This window comes from Fragaria vesca, linkage group LG5 (assembly GCF_000184155.1).
Source record: "Fragaria vesca subsp. vesca linkage group LG5, FraVesHawaii_1.0, whole genome shotgun sequence".
Taxonomy (NCBI): Eukaryota; Viridiplantae; Streptophyta; class Magnoliopsida; order Rosales; family Rosaceae; genus Fragaria; species Fragaria vesca.
The window spans coordinates 12,498,819-12,522,230 of NC_020495.1; the positions used below are offsets into that span (position 1 = coordinate 12,498,819).

General features: G+C 36.1%; 3 protein-coding genes across 3 annotated transcripts; 1 reads left to right on the top strand and 2 right to left on the bottom strand.

Moving 5' to 3' along the window:
- Window positions 1–5,694: 5,694 nt before the first annotated feature.
- On the bottom strand, window positions 5,695–8,638 carry LOC101313215 (cyclin-D3-1-like). The gene is made up of 6 exons (XM_004299660.1): window positions 7,890–8,638; window positions 7,343–7,429; window positions 7,141–7,239; window positions 6,853–7,054; window positions 6,541–6,674; window positions 5,695–6,400 (listed from the first exon to the last, which is right to left on the bottom strand). Exons 1-6 carry the CDS (start codon window positions 8,211–8,213, stop codon window positions 6,161–6,163), a joined length of 1,086 nt encoding a protein of 361 aa, XP_004299708.1. The 5' UTR covers window positions 8,214–8,638; the 3' UTR covers window positions 5,695–6,160.
- Window positions 8,639–16,976: 8,338 nt separating this feature from the next.
- Window positions 16,977–19,610, top strand: LOC101313514 (protein CutA 1, chloroplastic-like). Its single transcript, XM_004299661.1, has 6 exons — window positions 16,977–17,162; window positions 17,236–17,360; window positions 18,050–18,112; window positions 18,765–18,796; window positions 18,965–19,059; window positions 19,275–19,610. Exons 2-6 carry the CDS (start codon window positions 17,282–17,284, stop codon window positions 19,354–19,356), a joined length of 351 nt encoding a protein of 116 aa, XP_004299709.1. The 5' UTR covers window positions 16,977–17,162; window positions 17,236–17,281; the 3' UTR covers window positions 19,357–19,610.
- A 1,014-nt stretch (window positions 19,611–20,624) lies between these two features.
- Window positions 20,625–22,486, bottom strand: LOC101313803 (cytochrome P450 716B1-like). The gene is made up of 4 exons (XM_004299662.1): window positions 21,995–22,486; window positions 21,453–21,894; window positions 21,176–21,363; window positions 20,625–20,924 (listed from the first exon to the last, which is right to left on the bottom strand). The coding sequence occupies exons 1-4, from the start codon at window positions 22,484–22,486 to the stop codon at window positions 20,625–20,627; spliced, it is 1,422 nt and encodes a 473-aa protein (XP_004299710.1).
- Between the last annotated feature and the right edge of the window lie 926 nt (window positions 22,487–23,412).

Consider the following 23,412-nt stretch of genomic DNA (forward strand, 5'->3'; position numbering starts at 1 on the left):
CGAGTTATTGATCATAGTGTCTATTTTAGGGTTTACAACATTAAGATGATTTATGTCATATCGGTTGCTTTACATAGCTCTTTTCTATCGTTGCCCTTGCGGGTGTGTTATGCTTATATTGTTCTCCTACTGTTTCTTGATCAATAAAATGACTTATCGTCCTTGTTCAAAAAAAAAAAAAAAAAAAAAAAAAAACACTTCATTTCAATCCTCATTCTCTCAAATTTGAAAAATTAACCTCTTAAATTTTCTAATTTTCATCAACTTTAAGATTTGGTCAAATTTAAAAGTTAATTTTGACTTTACGACTCACTTTAAGGTCTAAAATAATTTCAAACATCACACTTTAGACCCTATTTTTCTAATATTTCATGTTAGCATTTAACGTGTAAATTGGATGGAATGTTAACAAATGAGAGAATAGAGGGTAAACTGACGGTTACCCTTGATAAGACAAATATACCCTCGATGTTATCGGCTTCTAACAGTTAGTTTAACGACAGTGAGTTAAGTGAGAAATAATAAAAATGAGTGAGTTAAGTGACATTTTTGAAATGTAAATGTGTAAACTGATTGACGGGTCAAAAGTTAGTTACCATTTGTGATATTTTGCCCAAAGAATAATGGTAAAGTGTAGGGATATGACTGGAAAAGTAATATGGTAAATTTAGTTACGCGTGAGGTAAAACCCATCAAACTCATAAGTGTACCTCATAAAAGTACGTTGTACAGTAAATATCTCTGTACTCTCACTACTGACTATTCTGTACCCCCCTTGATAGCGATCACGTCCCTTTAGATAGATAATTGGATTCCGAGTACAGGAGTCAACCATTATTACCCCGCAGTGAATTAGCGTGGTCTTAGACCAAAATAAAAAAGAATTATCGTGGTCAATTTTTTAATTCTTTGTCCAAAGGCTCCAAGGTCCAAGCCTTAAAGGGTGTGAATAGAAAATTGGGTTTACTTTTTCAGCCCATAATAGCGACTCAACATAAAGAAATCAGGCCGGGATGAGCTGAAACTCTGGTGTTTTGTGGTCCATTAGTACTGTCTTGTACACTGTCCTAGTGTCCTTAACATGGTCTTGTCTATTGTGAATTTTTTTGGATTGAATTCTGTAGTTTCACATCTCTTTCCTAGAGTCAACTTCACCTAGGGTTGTTGTTTAGTTCTTGTTTGGTTCGCCGAAAGTAAATATGAGAAAAATAGAGTTGTTCATTTTATGTGTTTTGGATGCAAGAGAAAAAAAAACAGTTACTGATTGAAATGAAAATACGAGGGAAAATAGTTCCATCCAAACACTAAATGATGTAGAACATATGACGATAGAGATTAAATAGCAGATTGATCGTGACAAGTCCAAACCCGGTTTGTTTCAGATTGGACGTTCGGTGTCCGATTGATTATTATAATACATTTTTGGAAGCGGAATGGCCCAACGAGTCAAACTCGTCGCTTTGTCACGATGTATGGGCTTTTTAAGCCATCGGAGTCCGTTTACTTGTTTTTACTAGTTTGTTTTAGATTTGGTTTTCTTTTAACCCATAGACTTTTAGGATTGAATGTTAGTCGCCCTAGGGTTTATTTGCTCCTATATAAGGACCTTAACAGTTGTAGTCGTTAGCTTTTGATATTAATAAAACCCTGGAGTTTATCTCAATTCTCTGATGGATTCCAGATTCTTTAGTGGATTCAAGAAAACTAGACTTGTGAATTCCATATATCTCAAGTCATCGTTAGTGGATTTCAACGTTTATATTTCCGCTGCATCACTAAATGAACCATCCCTTATCTCTTTACGTTTATTACCCACAACATATTATTTTATTATATTAATTACAAACTATTTAACAACTTTCCCGATGACTTTTTTTCATGTTACCAAATATCGAAATAATGTATACAGTTTTTTGTAAAGTTTAATTTCCCTTATCTTTCTCTTCTAAAAAAACAAAGGCGGTGCTTTCCTATACATGCAAGATATTGTTAAATTTAACATACGCATAATGAGTAGATTAACATGTAAATAGTTATACATCTGACCCAAGATCAACTAACAGTAGGTTGAGAGACTCACACGTACAAATTTTTAAGCAAAATTATATTGGCTATAGAACTCTACAGTGTCACAAGTTTCATCTTCTTCTACACATGTGTTCTTGTTCTTTCTTTTTGTTTTTGTTTTACATGAAAATTGTTACAAGAACGTATCATGATTCAGCATGGGAAGGAAAATCATTACACAAAAAGACAATCTTGAGAGATGTTTTCTACCTATATTTTTAAAATGCTTGTTAGTATGTCTAAATCATACCTCTCGTAAACCTCTGTCTACATTCTTGATTTGAAGAAGAAGCCAATGATCTTGTTTCATTTAGGCCAGCATCACGTCTAGGCCCAAAGGCCAGCTCAAACCATCCATAATAATGAGTCTCCAAATGTCAAGGCTCATTTCAATAGTTGGCCCAAACAAGAGCAAATAGTTTTTGAGCGCCATATTCCCTTGAAATCAAAACCAGTGAGTTGTCCCGCCTAAATTCATTTCCTATTTAAACTCGATCTCTCCCACTTCCGCTTCCAGCTCACCTCCAGATCTCCTCTCCTTAATAGAGCCAAGACTCCCCAAAATCAAATACACGGAACCACAAAACCTAAATCTGCGGAGATCGAGCAATCGGATCGGCGCCGGATCTTGCTCTTCGCCGATCGACGACGATCAGGTCAGCCGCCTCCCTCCGATTTTGACTAGTTCATTTCTTTATCTCTGCGCGATCTCATCTGATTTATACGAGAATCAAACTGATTATGATCGATGAAGTTAATGGAATCTGATTAACTATCTGTTTGTTATATTCTGGTTGAATTTTGTGTTTTGGATTTGGGAATGAACATAATTTGATTTCACTCCTGAAATCCTGACTGTTTTGGATGCCTGGATTTTGTATATGATCCATTTTCATCTGCATCGTGTGCATAAGTTACGATTGAGCGTTGTTCTTTAATTGGTTATAAAGTCTAAACTTTGATGTGGAGGTTATGCCCAAACTCTTGATTTGAGATTGAGATTCATGCTTCTTTGTAACAACTCTCACCTCTTTGGAATTTTTTTAGAAAATAGCACAGAATTTGACTATGGTTGAGGATTTTCTGTTGTTTTAAAAGCTTGGATGGTGTGTTTGGGAAAATTTCCAATGGAAGATTGAAGTCTTTTCAAATGCGCTTTCGATCTGATTTAAATAAGATTATTGGGTAGCTCTGGTTGTATTGATTAATTTGGTGATCATGTTCTTTCTATTGCAACTTTTTTTTGCATCAGCGCACAAGTTAGGTCAGGAGCTTATCACCTTCCATATTATTAGGGCATATCCATTATCACAATTGATTTTCTGTAACATTTTTACTGTTAGTTATTTGATGATCCTATCCATCCTATGAGATTAGAGGAATGATATGCTGACCAATACGATAAATCCACCTGCGTTCTGTTTTTACATTATTTCGCATCATCAGTTTTATTAGAAAGCAGCACGTTTTTGTTACTTGGATATTAATCCTTTCGTTTGGTCAAAACTTGAATGCTTAATTCAATTTCATCAGCCATGGGTTGCTGATTGCGACATATTTTATGAGATAAAAAGATTAAAGAGATCATATTTGTTGGTTTGTGTTTTTTCCTTTCTTTATAGCAACACCCTTCTCTTCCAAACGAATTGAAAAGATGAACCCTCATTCCTGCACATCTTCAGTTTCTGGACAAATCAATGATTCTCGCAACCCTCTTTGTTTGGTGAAACTGGGAAGAAATATAATTCATTCCAACTTTGGTTGGTAGGATAATCAATAATGTGAAATCCCATCTATCTTCTTATCTTCCATGTATCAATTGATCAAAAAACTAAATTTCTTGTTGTTCTTTTATTTTTATATTCATTACTAAGCTAATGCATCAGGAGTATTTCTTCCTCCTCATCTGCAGCTTTTAAGACTGATATTATCTAGATTTTTATGGGTTCAGAATCACAGTGAACTGTCTCTCCCATCTTAAATGATTGTCTGAGCAATCTGGTCCAACCCAATACAGCACTTGATGAAAAGTTTACTATTACTGTGCTTGCTTCCAGAGATGTCTTAAATAATTCATTGTACAGTTTTTCCTTCTTCTTTAGTTTCCTTCCTAGTTCATGGACCAATCAAATTATCAAAATGATTTGGACATTAGAGTCTGCATTATCTACGGCTCTTTTGCACCCCCTTCAAACTAATGTTGTTGAAATTTCAATTTGATTCCATGGACCACGGTTGATTATTTGTTTAATTTCATTACTATCTATTTTCCATTACTCATTTTCAGGATTCTCTGCTATATGTTCTGTGTGAAAGATCGTTTAAAATAATGAAAACCTGACATTATCAGAGATCTAGTACTAACTCTGTTTTTCTTTTCATTTGTGCAACTTTTAAATATCAAAAACTGTCTTTTAAACTCTGCATATTATTGGTCTTGTGCTGCATATGAATAATGCTTCCCACATTTGTAGTTTCTTTAGTAATAGGTGAAATAACACTCACCAGTGTCACTAAAATTTGTTTGTAAAATTCTAGGTGCACATGACACAGTAAATGCTGGTAAGAGTTGTTCCCTGAATATTTTTTCTTCCAAGGTTCTGATTTTCTGACCAAAAAATAATAATAAATAAGTTTCTCAGAGCCGTGAAATAGGAAGAATTCAATTTCTCAATTTTAGGGAAAATATTAAGTGGCTCATATATTTCAATATGCTCTTTGGTGCCTCTTTTTCTTCATAGAAATGAATCTTTGCCAAATTCAGGCTTACCAAACATGATATATTATTTTCATCCGTAAATGTCTAATCAGAAAATCCAAGAAGGTCCTGAAGTTGCGTTGATTGTATGGTATGATGTTCATTGTTATAGACACTTCTTTGATTCTTCCTTGCATAGAATCATTTGCTAAAGTAGGTCGGATTGATTATTTGCATTTAGTGTGCCTTTTGAATATTTAAACTATAAAAATGCTTAGAATAGTCAAAAATCTATGTGCAAGCAGTAGAAAATTGCGAGGATTACTGTATGCAAGAGTTATCATTGTTCGCCTTAATTTTTCTTACGTACATCTATTCTCTGTAATTATTAAAGTAATCTTTCTTCCTTCATTTTAGAGCACGAAGTAACTTAAAAGTTTCAGAAGTGTCAATTTTTCTTTTACATAAAATCTTATGTGCATTTCCTATTTTTTTGAGGTATATTTCTGCACTTCTTAAAGAAAGATAAAGCAAGAATTTAAGTCCATAATATTAATTTCATATGCATTTCTACAACAGTTTAACATTCCTTTAGTAAATGCTAGGATGGCAGATAAGTCATTATCTGTTACAGGTATTACTATAACCTCTCTAACTCTGACAATGATTGTCAATCGGTTACCATTTTATTATTTTCATCTGGTTGGTTAGGATATTGCATTCACAAAGTTCCAAGTCCACAGCGCACTTGATCCCCAAAGCTGCAGAACCTATTATTCCCAAAAAAAAAAAAAAAAAACTAGCAGAACCTATTACCCTCACGGTCTAATATAGACATTCAGTCAAACAGAAGCAAAGCACAACCAGCTCACCCTGACACCAAAATTAAATACCTTAAATTCACAAAATAAATAAAAAGAATAAAACACTGACAAAAGAAACATAAGAATTATATAAATTTCTGCAATCTTATAAATAATTTTTCACTGTTCCATATTTTTTTTCTTTTCCTAAACCAATAAAACTCCCAAAACACAAAAACAAACTATATTTCCCACAAACAACACCAGCTTTTATAAACTTTTTCCCCCATTTTGTTCTTCCTTCCTCTCCTTTTTCTTTACTCACAGCCTCTTGCTGTTAAGAAGTCTAATATTTAACAGCTGGAGAGGTTCTTCATCCCAAAAGCATGACATATTGATTCCATTCTCCATCCTCAGCCCATGACCTAACTTATTCAATTCCTTCCTCTCTCATCTTTTGTTCTTTCACCCCATTTTTTCCTCAGGCACCATGTCTTTTCATTTCTCTTTTTTGATCATCTTCATCAACACAACAAAAACAACAATCTACTTAATGGAAACTCTAAACCCTAAACCCCATACTTGGCTGCTTCTATAACTCCACTTCATATGGTCTGTTTAGCTTCCTTCTTTTGGTATCTGAGCCATTATGAAAAGAATTTGCACATGACCCAACTGTGGTGTGATCATCACTTTTATAGCTGAAACATGCAACATCCAACACCCCAATGGGGCTTTGTGGCACAGAGTGCACTGAACCACTACCATACTTGAAGACCCCACTCATTAATCCCACCTCTTGAATCAAATTTACACACTTTACCACTCTCTCCTGCAAAGACCAAGACCAAGACCAAAATTAAAATCAATGTCTGCAGTAATCATATCTGATGTTTGTATGTGATTGTGTAAATTTGTAATCAACACCAAAATGATAAGAGCAAAAGCAAAAGTCATCAATGATTTATGCACCTTTTCTAAGTCTACATGTTGGATGAGCACAGAGATTGCTGTCTCAGTGTGATCTAATGCTTTGCTTTCTCCTGCTACAGAAATGGCCACTGCTGCTGCAACCTCTGAAGGTTTAAATTCCAAGAAGTCAATTCCTGCATTTAATTCCCACCCACCATAAGCATCAGCCTCTCTTTCATTATTGGTACAACAATTTCTTCATCTCACCAACAATTTTAATACATTCTACCAATATGGGAAGCTGAATAGTGCAATTCCATTACTTCACTAAAAGAACTCCTAATATTTTAGCAAGAAGGAAAAATTGGGTACCCTTGGTTGTGCTCAGAATAAGTTGAACTGCTTTAAAGGTTGAAGCTTTAGGTGGGATTTGATCCTCATTGAGCTTGAGGAGGAAGGAATCTATGAATGAAAATGGAGTAACTGATTGCATTCTCCATCTCAATGTGCTCAAAACCAGTAGCTCCATTCTTTGAATAGTTCTAGCCTCAAATACATATTTTGACTCGGCCACCTGTTGAAAGATTAGATCATTAGTACTCGAAATAACTAAATCAGAAGGTTTAAGAAAGATGAAATTAAAATGAGACCAAGCCTAACCTGCAAATCAAGGGAGAGTGGGACATCAATCTCGTCCATCTTGGCTGCAAGGGACAAACATGCCACAGCCAGCAATTGCATAGTCCAAGCTTTGCCATTCTGCATATTGGTTTATGCAGAAAACAATAGATGCAATCAGCAATGGACTTTGATGCAATAAAACAGACAATGTACTAAGTCAGTCCTCTTATTCCCCACTTACAGGTATTTCATAGGCGGAAAGGAAACGATCCAAGTAGCTTAGAGATAGATATTGACACAGAGGTCCAAAGCTGAAATGGGCATTTGCCTGTTGAACAACGTAACCAATCATCAATAACTTGTAATAGTAGAGACCGGTCCATAAGAATACAGAAGAAAATAAAAGCCAATGCGGAATTTGCTAGCTGGGTGACTCTAATCCTTGGCATTTACATCTTAGAACTCGGTAAAGTCTTAAAACACAAAACACAAATTAATATATCCAATTGGCTTTGGCCCCAAAAGCCAAACGGATTCTCCACTCAACCAAAATAAGATTATGGGATTACATAATGCCAAGCAAAAGAGAAATTCAACCCATTACCATCAAACACCCTAAAACACAAGAACATATGATTTCAGATTCTTCTGCAAAGTGCCCTCAAATTTCTTTGATTCCAATAGCAGTGCAAAGATCGAAACTTTTTCTGATCGATGATATAACTCATGAATAAAAGAAATGCTTGATTCAACAACCATTAAATCATACCAAAAATAAAAAAACCAACCTTTCGAATCCAATCAACAGCCTCATTTCTAGCCCCAAGGTCCAAATCCCCGCTTTGCAATCTCTTCAAGTAATCCATACGAGGCAAGTGGTGTGATTCCTTTTCAATAACAGAAGTCAAATACTCATCACTACTCTGCAATGGCAACCCATCTTCTTCATCATCATGATCAAAGCCCCGGTTTTGATTATGGTTTCTTTGATGATTCCTACTAACCTCCTCAGACTCAACCTCAACCCTCAAAGACCCAAAATCATTATCATCAAAAAGGTTGTCTTCTGCGCAAAGCAGGCTTGAAACTGCACAGTCAAAACTGGGTGCCATTGCAACAAGAACAAAATGGGACACAAAAACTCTCTCTTTCTTTCTCTACCAAACCAACACACAAAAAGACTCAAACTTCGAGTTGGGTTTTAATCTGTATATTTAGTCTGTGTTCATCAGAGTGCATACAGATGGTGATGATAAAGACTGAGCCTTGTAATCAATCAAAGAATCAATAAGAGAAGAAGAAAGAACAAAAGATATGATACAAGGCCAAAACCCAAAAATGAAGACAACCCAATAAGAGAATCCTATTTTCAGACCCCTCTCTTCTTCTCTCTGGTCTCTCTCACTCTCACTCTCCTCTTGTCTTAAAGCCTGGGCTGAAAAGACTGCAGCTTTGAGAGGTGCTTATGAAGAAAATGAGTGGCTCTTTTTTAGGGTTAAAGTGAGAGAGAGTAGAGAGAGAGAGAGAGAGAGAGAGAGAAGGGCACCAATGCAAATACCAATACGGAGTCGGAAAGAACGGGATTGACAAAGAAAACAGTAATTGCAAAATATTGCAGGATTTTGTGTGTGACAGATGTATTGAATTGTCGAGGAGTGAAAATGCCTCAAACAGTGTGCGTGGGAAGAAGGATTTACTGATTTTTATTTTTAGGGGGATATTTTCCATCGGCAATATTGAATCCATTAATAAATCTGCTTAATCACCAATCGTATGCAAATGCTACCTACTCTGTTTTGTTCTTCTTCTCTTTTTTGGGGGTAAATATACTCTGTTTTGATTTCCCTCATTTAATTTTGCTGCATGATAAATGTCAATGGGAGCATGCGTATGGAAAATAGAATCAAGCAATCATATCCAACTACATTATATACGATTGTATTACCCAAAACAAAACCCAATTCTTTCTTATTGTGATATTTGTTATCAATTTGTATTGCAATATACATTGTCTTGTGCCCTCTTTTTAGTGAGACAATGCTATAGTTTTGTCTCACTAAAGTTTTTCTATTAATATGAATATATTCAAACTTGATGTGTATACATTGTTTTTGCTATAAGAGATCTATCTTTGTTTGTTAAAATACAATAAACTATTATATATTTGGAAATTTTCAAACCATGTAAGCTAAAACAAATGATTTTGAGGGAGTAATAAGATTGTAATGAAAATTATCAAATGGTCATGAGACTGTCTCTTTGGTCATGTTATGCTTGTACCATGATACGAAATACTTAGTTGGAACCGGCCATTTCATATATAAAATTACAATGATGACAGTTTTTTATGACAACACATTGCCGTTACAACTTCCAAAATAATCTTATTTACTTTTTTACCTTGTTTATTTGTTGACCTTATTGAACTATTCAAATCAAACGTTTTAGTTTTATCAGCGCAATGTTAGCAATGCAAATGCACTTTTTAGTCAAATTTTAGACACAACATGTAAAACGTCATTTTCAGCTAGCCATTTTCAAAATGCTTCCACATTTTTCTGAATAATCAATATCATCATTAGACAGCCCAAAAGAAATTCAGCATGAACGCATAGAGCTATACACAAACTGAAAAATAGGTAATTCTCCTTCTACTGATAGGCAAAAACAAAATTTAAAACGTCAAGTCAAAAGATCAGACAACAGATGTGTTGCAAGGCAATCCATCGTTCCTTAGTACCAAAGTCATAGATGGTGGTGGCTAATTAGCTTATCCTCGAAGACCCACCAATCTAACGGCAAGCAAAGTTGCAGCATCGCTACATGATTCACTTCAAGGGGAAACCTCATTAGACAAGGCATATCTTCTCCTAATATGGTTGATAACTACATTCCCCGTCCATAGACCAGTCATGAAACTTGTAGACCGATATCCAAGCTACCTCGTCATGATGAAATATCATCCGTGCCACATTGGAAATGTGCTTCTCCATGCTCCACAAGAAGGCACAATGATAAGATATATATGTAATAATTAGTCCCACATCGAAAGTATAATATGTGAGGGAACCTTCCTTAGTTATAAAAAGAAAGCTTCCCATATGTAGAAAGCTCTCGAACTAACTATCTCTCTTGAAGGATCGGATGATGATCTCTCTCCCAATCCCAAAGGCTTATTGGCCATGATAGTAGATTGTAAAGTGGACGTAGCCATGTCCTCCGATGACATGGTGAACCACTATACGTCCTTGTCTCTTGCCCATGATGTTTATTGTTTATATTCGTGTTCCACCGTGATTCTACATAGTCCCCGGGATTATGCAGAAACAGAGAAGTTCTCTAATTTTTGCATGTTTTTGAGTTCTAATCAACCATATTAAAAATTGTTAAGACATTCATAAGTGTGATTTACCAATTATGAATTTGAACGGTTCATGTTTGACATATTTGGTTTGTCCATTAATTTAAGCTAGTTCGTTGCCTTGACGATTATCAGTTTGGCTGAAAATTTGTAGAAGTGATCTACTCGTAAAGTGTGATTTACCAATTATGAATTTGAACGGTTCATGTTTGACATATTTGGTTCGTCCATTAATTTAATCTAGTTCGTTACCTTGACGATCATCAATTTCGCTGAAAATTTGTAGAAATGATCTACTCGTATAGCGAAGATTCTTGTATGCACCAAGGTTCATTTGATCTAGACACTAACATCAATACTAACACTGTTAACAAGATTGAAAAAAAAGCAGTCAACATAGATTAAACTTCGTCAAAAAAACTAATAACATTAAATAAGGTAAGTTTTTTATTTTCAAATCTCCATCGATAATTTCTCTTTCATCAAAAGAAGACGAAATGGTGGAATGAAATTGAAATGGATCTTATTTCAGGTGGAGTATTTCAATCCGGTTGAGAGGAGGATTTTGACCCGGTTATCGTGGGTTTGAAATGGAGAATTCGAATCTCTTCGATCAGTTATCCGGAATCACATAAACGGCAGGGATGAGCCATGGTTGGATCTGACTATACTACTATACTTCTGGGTTTATAAAACAATGGAAGTAACGGGAAGCAATGAAGGTTGGGGGAGGAAGCAGATTTGGGAATGGTAATAAAAGTAAGAACCAAGGGTTTTGCTGGTTCATGTTCAACCTTCAAAATCTGGGTTTGGTTCTTATTCAACTTCCAGAATTTGGGTTTTCCATTCAAATTTTTTTAACAATCTTGTTTCGATTCCTCTTCGTAATTTAACATCCAGAAGATTCACCATTCACCAACATCCCATAAGGGTCAACAGATCTCACTCGTTCGTCCATCTACATCCACCAAATCCAAAACTTCCCAAGAACGGATTTGTTGTTCTTTATATCTTAGTAACCTCGATGATGTCATCAAGCTTGATGTTTTCGTTGTGCTTGATGTTCTGGGCTCTTGCCTTGATGACGACGGCGACGGCCATGAGCGGACGACAAAGACCTTAACCTCCTTGGTGATGTCTTCTCCGGTCTTGGGTGCGAGAGAACTAGCGGTGCTGACCCACCTCGGGTGATGCCAACGTTGACTTTGACGACTTGGGAGGAGTCGAACTTGGGAGGCACGGCTGGAGAAGTTGGTTTTGGGGAAGATAGAGAGAGACAGATAAAATTGTTGTTTCTTGGGTTTTTACTGCTGTTGAATTTTTTTTAATAACTAACGGACGTTTGCCAATATGGTGGTTCATGTGCACCATGGTGCATTGAATCCGCTCCGCTCATATAGACCTAAAAACTGAACGGATGAGATGTCAAAATATGATCAAGTAATGAGTTTTTTAAACCATAAACCGAAAAATCCTTAACTAATCCTCATTATTGAGGTCCTCATTAATGGACTCCCATTGCTTGATATATACATTTTTTTTAAAAAAAAAATGAGTTAAGCTCCGGTCATATTAATGACGTCATTGCATCAAGTTAGGAAATTATACCCTACAATACAAGTTGAGCACAAAATGATAATCATTTAGTATAGAGTTTCTAACATATACCTTGGCTCTAACACTAGAATAAGATAGAATGTCACATTCATAACCAAATGCACACTGCCCTGCCAAACAAATTTCTTCATTTAAAGATAAAACCAAATAGTTTTTTTTCCACCTTTAGGGCATAAAAAACCTTTAAAAAAAATCCATATTCTTGTACATAACCCATAAATTTGCTCGTTTAAGCAAAAACCTATAAACAATCCACCTTTAAATAACTTAAAATTAGCCTTAACCTAATGTATACACTATGGCAGTATGTAACACATGCATGTATGCATCGAAAGTTGTGTTGGAGGAAATTAATGGGTTGTCTTTAACTCTTTATAGTGCCCAAAAAATCCCAAAAAGAGATGAGCTTTATCTTTTATTCACTTTTAGGAGCGTTTATATACCTCCTTTTGGGATGTGACAAATGAAATCCAAAGTACAAATTTTTTCCATAACATTCAGCAATGACTGTCTTTACCCCCCTAGATTAGAGGACAGTTAATTAGAGAGATAGTTCTAGAAGAAGAATTAGAGAGAGAATTTACACCAAGGACAATGACAGATAGTTTATATATAGCTTTAGATGCTCAAAACCAATATGAACAATGAGTATGAGGTTGCATTGCATAATAGAAATGATAAGGTCAGTCAATACGCATAATATCCTTTTTCCTTGAGACTGCTGTTGATTATTTACTAAGTTTAAGTTTTGGGGGACATGAATAATAGAAATTACTACTTTAAAGAGGTTAGAATTGCTAGTGATCCATTTCCTAAGGTCCTAAACCCAGATGCTCCTCGACTAGGCTTTGCTTAGTTTGAAACTTGGAATTGAAGCTTTCTTTTTGCAGGTTGAATGCAGATTGATTCTTATTTACATATACAAGTCATTTTAATGATGGGATTTGGATTTGGACATCCAATGCAAGATTACAATAGTAAAAACCAAGCATAAGGCGTTGTTAAATTAGCTTTGCACTAAAACAATGCTTGTACTTAATATGTCACTTCAAACTTGAAACTTGTACTTGGGTGAATCTTTCGCCACATACAGGACATGACTAGGAGTCTAAGACACCCTAAACCCTCTAACCCAAAGGCATAAAGTCTAAACCCTTACAATGGGATCCCATTTGTTTGATGACTTTGATCATTTTGACCATATAGAAACCATCATATGATTCATATTCAACCACGACCGGACCATCACACTGATCACAGTGGTAAATAGTTAATTGGGTTTGACCACAAATTAGAGTACAAGGTAACTATGTTAAATATTTTTTAACCTTGGATGCTTGTTCCTTGGATTCAATATTAAGACATGCTCAAACAATATAGATCCAAGAAAGGGACTTTAGCACAAATTTCTAACCCTTTTCCCTTATGCATTCTTTGAAATGTTGAAATATTGCTCCTTTTCCTAATCTCTGGAATTCACCTTTCCTCTTTTGCAGTTTCACATCCAACAAAATTTCTTCTTTAATCAAAACCCAGATATTAAACACTTGGAAATGTCAGATTTGTGCTAAGTTCAAAGACTATATCCCCACTTTATTTTCCAGAAGAGATAGAGGATAGTGAGGCCCCTCCTCCTATCTAAGACTTTTCCTTTTGGTATGAATCTTAAAGAGAGTCTTACCTGTTTGAGATCCGAGCTCTACAGAGTGTGTCACTCAGGTATCACACCCACTACATAGTTTTTTTAAATCATCCATTCGTAGATTCTTCTCTTTCTCATTACCAGAGGCCATTGCCAATGTGGAGTCGTAGGATAAAATTCAATTAGACTAGGAATTGTTGATTTGAATCACGCTCGATGACAATCATATATAATCAAGCTGCACTTGTGCTAAATTAACAAGGAAGCAGGCATCAGATGCAGCATTGGCTAAAAATTGGATTACAAATGCGTTTGCGAATTGCAAACCAAACTAGCAATTAAACTAAACATACGTAGTCTCATTGAGATTCACCCCTTCATTTCTTAAAACATCTTTGACCAATCTAAAGCATACATAAGAGATTTACTAATACAGTAAGACCAAATCACGTTAGCTCATATTTTAGACTTGTAATCGACCAACATGACCTTGTTTCATTCATTTACCTTGTTCAGGGTTATCTCTGAACTCTGTTTAAATCAAATACTACAGTTCTTGTAAATAAATTTTGAACCATGTTAGATACAGCTCATAATTAAGGATGTTAAGCTTAACAAGACAACATAACGAGCTAGACCAAATTTCATATAGTTTTTCTACAAATTTACTATGAGTTTGATTTATATCTAAAAATTGAAGAGTACGCAAGGTGAACTATGCTAGATTTAGAGTTCAAATCGGTTATACTACGGTTACTAAATTTGATCAACAAAACAACAAAAATAAGGAAAAGTTGTATAGACAAATCAAACTAGGGGCGATCCGTAATGCAAGCCCACAACAACACAAAAGAACAACAAATCGTCGTTTTATTTTTTATTTTTTATTTTTTTTTAGAAGAAATAACTTTATTGATACTAAAAAAATTACTGCATAATAAAATGACCGGTTGTGATAGCTACATCACAACACACATTCTCATAAAAATCTGTAGTTACGGGTTCATCGCTAATAACAACTATCCATGAACAACAAATCCTCATTGTATCATCAACCTCACTAGAAACTAAAGTTGCATGACATGTGCTCAAAGATAGATCGTAAAACAAAAAACAATTACACAAATATGATTTACGTTCTATAACTAAGTAGCTAACCCGATTTAACTACGAAAAATGAAGATTATTCTATAGAAACAAGTAGAGAATTGAACCCTAGACTTGGTGCATTGTGTTTGCAACCTTCAAGTCTTCCAATGGTGTTGTTTTTTGAGGGGGGAAGGCATGTGCGGCAATGCAAAGGGCAGGAGGGTTCAAACTGTTCAACGCCGTGGTCCGCCATCCGCAGCATCCAGAACATCCGCCACATCTTCCGTGTCTCCACGACACCAAAGTCCACGTGGAACACGATCAGGTCCACAGTTCCCTCCCTTTTCGTGCCTCTCATGTCGTTTTATATTCTCCCTTGTCTTGTAGTTTGGTCTCCCATTAGGCAGTGACATTCTATTCTATTGTTTAGAATATTAATATATTCTTCCTAAACTAGATTAAGCTGGCATCTCTTGTCTCTTTACCACTTCTCTAGCTAGCTTGTTCAAGCTTTTGTCTCTTCTACCAAACTTTTTTTTTGTGGTCTGTTTTTATCAAACTTCTCCGAAACAAAAAAGATTTCTAATAATTCTCTCTGAGGAGAAATGGAAAAATATCCCCCAAAACTGTCTATTAGTTAAAAAGAAGGAAATCCTACATATTCCTAATAACCACTTTCTCAATTTCTAGTAAAATGAGGAAGATCTAATAAATGATTTATGAATTTCTTTACTCCACAATAATTGTTTTAAGAGAGAAAAAGAGACAAGATTTTAGTCGGTAGTGACATTATTAAAAGAATATTGCATTGTATGGATAAATTGTCTTCAAATTTAATTAAATAGCCCAAATGAAAAACAAATCAGTCCATATGGGTCCGGACCCAATTTTTAGTTCTTGGTATTGACTTGTTGTGTTTAGAAAGGATGGAGCTAATACAGTAATTTTGTATTCTTGGTAAACTTGAACTAATTCTGAGGACTTAAAATCAAGTGAGTCTTGAAGAACTAAATTATGTCTACTTGAGTTAATTAGTACTTTTGGAAGATACCTTAATCGCTTCGATTAATATGCTTAATCTACCTCATCACCTGGTTCATTATAGAAAATGAAGTCTTTTTAACAGTTACTATATATACAGCTTATAGTTTAGGGATTCTGTGTTTTGCAGTTAATTTTGGATCATATGCTTGGAAGGAGGAAGGTACATTTGATTTTTTGAGTCACTAATGTCCTTACTAGCTAAAGTAAATTACTTAACTAATTACTATGTTGGGAATCTCAGTTCATGATTAGCCCCATATGTTAATTAGTCAAATGCACTCTCATTTTGGAGATGCTAGCACCATTTCAGAAATTGTCGTAGCAACCAACAAAACCTCACCACTTGACGACATTTCTAATCACCATTTCTTTATTAGCTCGTGTCTTTGCTTCATTTGTCACCACATCTTCACTTGTTTAATCGCACACTTAACTTCAGCCTTTGTTTATTAGTTAGAACTTGTATTTTAAGTTACCACAGTAAATGGTGCCTTGATGTGTAATGAAAGAACATATTGGGAACTGGAGGAAAATTAGTATCGGTAGCTTTCGAGTCGGATAGATATCCAAAAGACAGTTGTTGAGGTTCTTCATTTTTATTGTTCATGTTTCATTATAGTGCCCACCATCCTTTAATAGTGAGTTGTAATGCAGCTGGATATAGATTTAGATTTTGAATATGGTCTAGTACATAGTTAGGTAGGTTGATGAGCTATCGTATTACAAACGAGTTAGACATATAGTCTCGAAACACAAACTATCTTACAAACTTTTGATGAATAAATCGATATAACGATAGTCAATAGTCACGACACATATACAATAAAAACAATATTATGTTTAAAAAATGAATTTATAGTGATTCCATGTCCTTTTCAAGTGTGTCATACGTACCCATAGTCTTTGATTATCATTAACAATAGCCATTGTCTCTAATTTAAGACCTGTTGATTCACATTTCATAGTTTCATACAGTTCAATTATCAAGACTAAAGAGCTTTGTGATTGAGTACTGTTTCTAATACCCACATCCAATGTGCCTTGAAGCCCAATTGAGTACAAGGCCCAATAATCAACAGAAAATATATTGAAAAACATCTACAGCTTGTCACAAATGGCTTCCAGACTCTGCTTCAGAGCCAAAGCAATACCTTCCTTCTCCTTTTCCTCATCCTCAACGATACGACGTCGTTTGCCACTCGTCGGAGCATTCTGCGTGCTCAGCTTCGGCCTCCCCAGTCTCTTCTCCGCTGCGTGCAGAACAACCAGCTGCGCGCCTCACTCTCTCCCTTTTGCCCCTCTCTTGAGGTAACAGCCTGATTCTCTCTCCAAAGGTTTGTTTTCTGTAATTTTGTGTTTTACTGCTGTAATTGGGTTGTAGGGAATTGTGGGTTTTCAGATCAAACTTTGGTAGCCAAGCAAAGGCAATGGAAGGGCCTCAAGGGAGTAGCAGCACCACTGTACCAAGCATTGTTGTCTATGTCACTGTACCCAACAAAGAAGTAGGTTAGTTTCTTTTTTTTTGTTTTTTTTTTCTTAAATAAAAAATTTATATGATTGATCATTGTTGCTGTAAAGTAGGAATTTTTATGAAATGATGGAGGTGGGTAATTGGGATTTGAGGTTTTTGTATTGTAGATGAGTGAGTGATCAAAGAGTCATGCTTGGAGCTCATAAAGGCTATATAGGGTTACATAGAATCTTCATGTATGTGAAATTTGATTCTCATAGTGATAAAGTTCTCAACTTTTTTTTTTTTATTTGCTTAGTTTGATGATTCTATTTCCAGTTTGTGCTAGTTCTTTGTGGCGGATTAGTTTTCAGGTCTTTCTCTCTTAAGACAAACAAGAACCTGTCGAAGTTGGTTCTTTGATTGTTTTGTTGTGTGCGAATTTGTTGTATGAACTAGGTCTGAAGTTTTTGATGTAATACAAATATGTTCTTTTCCCTGTATTCTGGCAGCAGTTCTAGGAAATTTATGACATATTTGTGTTACACTCCTATAATTAATGAAATATGGGTCATCGGGCTTTTTGATTTTATTTTCTGTTATACCGTAGCTGCTGTATGCATTGCAAACTTGTAGTTGATCAAACATGTTGCACTATTTGTTCACACTGTCAGTTTATTGTGCTTTCTTTCTAAAAAATTGGAGTACCTAAACCACTATATGTTCTATGGCATACATTGTGCAGGAAAGAAGTTAGCTGAAAGCTTGGTCAGAGAAAAACTTGCAGCATGTGTAAACATAGTACCAGGTATCAACGTATATTCATTTTTGCTGGTGCATTGCATTTCCTACTCCTTTTATTTGTGTTTGGTTGAAGTCATACTTGTAAGCAAGGGCTTCCAAGCTTAAATTCACTTGATCTGTTGATCTCACTGATTTTTTTTTCTTAAACCAAAAATGAGAACAGAAAATAGTGAAAGCATTTCTACAAGTTGATATCAAATATTCTTTGGTGTCTGAAAAACTATATTTCTTGTTCAACATAAAAAACTTCCCTACATGTGAAGGATTATCTGTTACAATCTAATCTTTCTTGCAACATATGCTAAATCATGGTCATGGCCCATTGCTGTAGGTAGCTGCCTATACATATGGTGCTTTGTTTACCACCTTTTATTTTTCTGTCCTGTAGCTTTGGATAGCTACTGCTAAATTTGGACTATCTAGTACATCTTTGGATGGATTACTGCTAGATATGGACTATCTTGTACATCTTGCATTCCTTAACAGCTTAGCTGCATAGAATGTGATGCTTGGAAATTTTCAAAGCTTTATACGTTTCAACACTTGGCATGTAACTGCACGAAGGAAAATGTACCTCTTTGATTGGCACTATATTTCATTACTATTGGCATCAAGTTTGCAAATCATGTCTCACAAATGATGAACTTTATGTGCAGGCATTCAGTCTGTGTATCAGTGGGAAGGTGAGGTAAGGATCACATACCATAGTCTCTGGACTACTGTATGATCGTAGGGAAGGGAGGATGGTTTCTCTTGCTCCCTTGTTATTTTGTGAGAGATTTGTTAAATTGGACAAGTAAGCATCAAGTTTAAGAATTACATTGCTCTTATTCCACTATCTACTATTGGTTGATAGGTACAGACAGATTCAGAGGAGCTTCTTATAATCAAGACCAGACAATCCCTTTTTGAAGCTCTCACAGAGCATGTCAAGTCAAACCATCCATATGAGTAAGCACAGATCTTATAAATTTCACATAATCGATGAACTTTGCTGAAATGTCATATACATGAAAATTGCGGTAGCCACATAACTAATGAACTTTGATGCAAATGTCATAGACTTACCTGGTGGAATATCAATGTTTCTACAATATACCTGGCTGAGAGTAAACCTCGACATAGATGAAGTAATTTTTTTTTTTTTTCTATGTCTTCTTTATCAGTGTCCCAGAAGTTATTGCCTTGCCCATCAACGCAGGCAGTCTCAACTACCTAGAATGGATCAAGAACAGCACAAGGGACTGACTAAATAGCTCATTATAAGGGTTCAATTACCTATAGAACCATTCGAGCATTTCTTGAAGTGGCAAGTAGATTGTCCATGAGTCTGTGTATGTACAGTACAAGTATGAAGTATCCAAATAAACATTACTTAATGTTGGTTTCTATGGTCTGTGGATTTCCTGTTGGTTACTTTCATACTTTGTAAGGCAATGTATGGACTTATTCTAGTCAATGCATAGATATTGCCATCTGATGCTGTTTTTGCCAGCTGCTCATAGTCTTATAGTTCCGTGGAAGTTCCGAAAATGTCACCAGTAACTATACATTTGAGCCAGTATCTACGGTTTTTTTTTTTTCTTCATTTTCCTGTCCGATCCTCAATCTGTTTGTCAAAAGGCTACTCCATTCCACCGAGATAAACAGGGCCAAAAGGTTGCTCAACTCCGTCCGCTTGCTCAACTAGCATACTTGCTGATACTACGATATGATATGAACCTAATATCGGATCGGAAGTTCGGAACCATAACGAAATCTGTTGATTCTCTGATAATGAACCCAAAGTCAATTAGCATACAGTGCAGCAACATATATATCCATTGAACTGCACCTAATTCAGCTGATAATGGATTCATTCAAAGTTACCGCGGATTCGAAGGCAATGTCCTAACTCCTAACCATGGAAGGACTCCCCACCCAAGGCCACTGCCTCTTCTGTGAGTTTCCCTATCACATCTTTTGTCAATTCATTTCCCTATAACTTTTCCAGTAGAGACAGAGCAATGTTTAGGATTTGCGTACTGTTGTGTTTTGTGCACATTTTATACAGACCTCTCAAACATTTCAGCAGTGTTGTGTTGTGTTGTGTTTGGTATTCCTGGTGCCAAGAATTTATAGAGATAACAAAATGAATGGCATTGAAGAGTTTTTGAGCAAAGACTACACATTGAAAAAGACCCAGTCCTTGCTTTACTTGGCTTCAGTTTTATTATGTGCCAACTAAGGCACTAAGGCTCTGTTCATCTAAATACATTCTCTGAGGGAATACTCATCAACCTGGTAATGATCTCAAGTAAAAGATCCCACTGTTGAACAAATTAAGACGAGCCAATATGATCATCCAAGATAAAAATCACAACACAAAACGATAACATGTATGTAAATATCTGTAAATAGGCTCAACGTAATGAATGGTTAATTAGCTATTGATCGATTCTAGCTGCATGTTTATAATTACAGAGCAAAATCTTTATTTGTTTTATACAATGACAAGTAACATAGCAACTTAATGTTTACAATCGTGTTCTTGGCATGATTTCAAGGGGTAGTCCTTGAGTAGGCACTGGCATTGGATCCCTACTGAACTGATCATCTGCAGTTAGCTTCCAAGTGAATCGAGTTACCATATGGTGCATAGCAATAAGGGTTTCAATTCTGGCAAACTCATACCCTGGGCATATTCGAGGTCCTCCTCCAAATCCAACAAAGCAGTAGGGTGGAAGTACTTGCTTCTCAAACCTACTAGGATCAAACTTGGATGGTTCTGGGAATATACTATCATTCATGTGGGTCATATGGGCAGCCCAAAATATCTGACATTGGAGGTTAGCATTTCATCAGTTCTATCTTAATTTTACCAATAAGTTGAGATCTTTTGCTGATCATTTCTGTATTTGTGTTGTGTTATTGTCCACGAGTATGTCATTATGGTATCCATTTGATTATGTTAACAATCAGGAGCAATGCTGGTGTGGACATAATCAAAACATAAGAGATCTATTAACATCTACTTTGGAGGTATGATCACTATGATGTATTATGCTTATTGTAGGGCTGAAGTTACCTGCCACCCTTTGGGAATGAGATATCCACCAAACTCGATATCTTTCATAGCCGTTCTGAAGCTACCAAAGATAGGAGGAGTAACCCTCAGAGTTTCCTGTGCTACTCTCCATGTGTATTTCATTTTGGCAAGGTCTTCCCATGTTAGAAACTCTCCTGCCGATTTGCTTCTAGCTATTTCTTCCTGCTCTGTAGATCAAACGTCAACAGGAATCCATTGCCGAAAAAATCCTTTTTAGGCACGAAATGTGAACAAATCATCTACTTTTTAGGTATACCTTGAAGAAGGTGTGCATAAACAGCTGGTTCATTAGCTAGAAGCCGCAAAAGGAACGTAATCAGAATCGATGAAGTGTCATGTCCTGCAACCATGACTACCATGACATTGTGCACCATCTCCAGTTCTGTTAATTCTTCTTTACCTTCATCATTTCGGATGCTGAGGAAGCAAGTGACGAGGTCTTGTTGTGGAGAAGCTTTTCTTTGCTCAAGCTGTACCCTCTTTTCGCGTATAAGTTCCTTAAGCATGTTTTGAACCCTCTTGCTTGCCTTGAGGCTGCTGTTGTAACGCGTGAACGGCAAGTTAACTGGCACTGACCACATTCCTTCCATCATTGTTTGGAAACACTCCACGAATTCGTCTCTGCGAGTTCCCCGTTCAAGACCAAACAGTAGAGAGCATATTATGTTGAAAGTAAGGTTCTTCATCAGGGGCAAGACCTGTCAATAGTTAAAAAGGTGTTAACTAATTAACGATCATCTCTCTATTTTCTCTTCAGTACTTCAGCAATTTTAGCTGATGAAAAGGTAGCGAACTTACTGTTACTTGTTGTTTTCCATGCCAATGCATTTCAAGGTGGTTCCTGATTTCTTCATCCATTTTCTCCACATATTGCTTCAGTGACTCAGGCTTTAAGAACAGCATAAGAGCACTTCTCACACGCTTGTGATCCTCGGCACTCAGCTCAAATAAACTCCGTTCCCCTAAAATTCTACGAATAGACTCAGTCTGTTTGCTGGAAATGGTGCTGCCGTTAGCGGTGAATACAAACTTGTTTGCAGCTTGTCCATGGATAAAGACTGTTGGCTTGCCAAAGAGGCTTAGCTTTGAAACTGGACCGTACTTTTTGATCCTTTGTTCAAGCCATTTCTCAGCAGTGTTGGCACGCATGGCTCGAAGAAGACCAAGGCTCTGCCCTATCAGGGGTAGTCCTAATGAACCCGGCGGAAGTCTTTCCGATGACTTTTTTCTTCTTGTATGGAGAAGGAATATGGGAATGAGGAAGAGGAAGACTGCGAAGAGGGTGTTCATGGTTTGTAGGCTTCGTTTGCATGAGAAAGAGTTTGCATATAGACCATTTTATAACATGTATATAGAACAAAACCCAACCTTACTCTGAGCTAAAACCAATCAATATGACAAAACTATGCACAAGCAGATTGATTACTACTAGAGGTAATTTTGGAGTCATTCTCATTCTCAGTTTCATTGCATTTTTTTAATCAGAAGGCTGATGATAAGCTATTTCATCGCAGTTTCCACCAAGTTTGTCGATAAATTAGTACAAGTGATCAAAAATGTCAAATGTATCAGACATAATTTTACCAATATCCCGTATGATATGTATCATATATATGCGAGCTGTGTGATGTATCTCCGTCATTGCAAAAGTTGAGCTTGATTATATATGAAACATAGTAGTGTGGATTGAATTGCTATAGCAACTGGATTACAAGAACAGATGACAAACTCGGCCACCAAGTGCTTGATTTTCCATTTCTAGTTCTCTCCGTATTACGACAAAGTTAAACCTTACATAGTTACATAGTCTAATAGCGAACCATCTTGTGGTCTGAAATAGAGTGCTAATGAACTAGGTTGAAAGTTTGATTACAAAACCAAAATATCTAGATATTCAGTTTAAGCAAAGAGTAGCGGCAAGTGGAGATGCACAGTAGCAGCTATTACTTTCCTAGTTGAAGTAGGAAATCATTAAAGTGAACATAGATGGAGTTCTTGACATGATTTGAACATCGATGCACATTTCCACTGTTACCTGTGGGATCTTCCGTACAGTAAAGCATCGTCTGCAACAATCTAATGTGGGTGAGGGCCATCAGATGAGACATCAATCACTGTAAATGACTAAATGTGTCTTTAGGGTGAGTTATCTGATATGTACGTACCTGAAGAATGCTAATAATTTGAAGCTGCAAATACTAAATTCGCACAGGGTT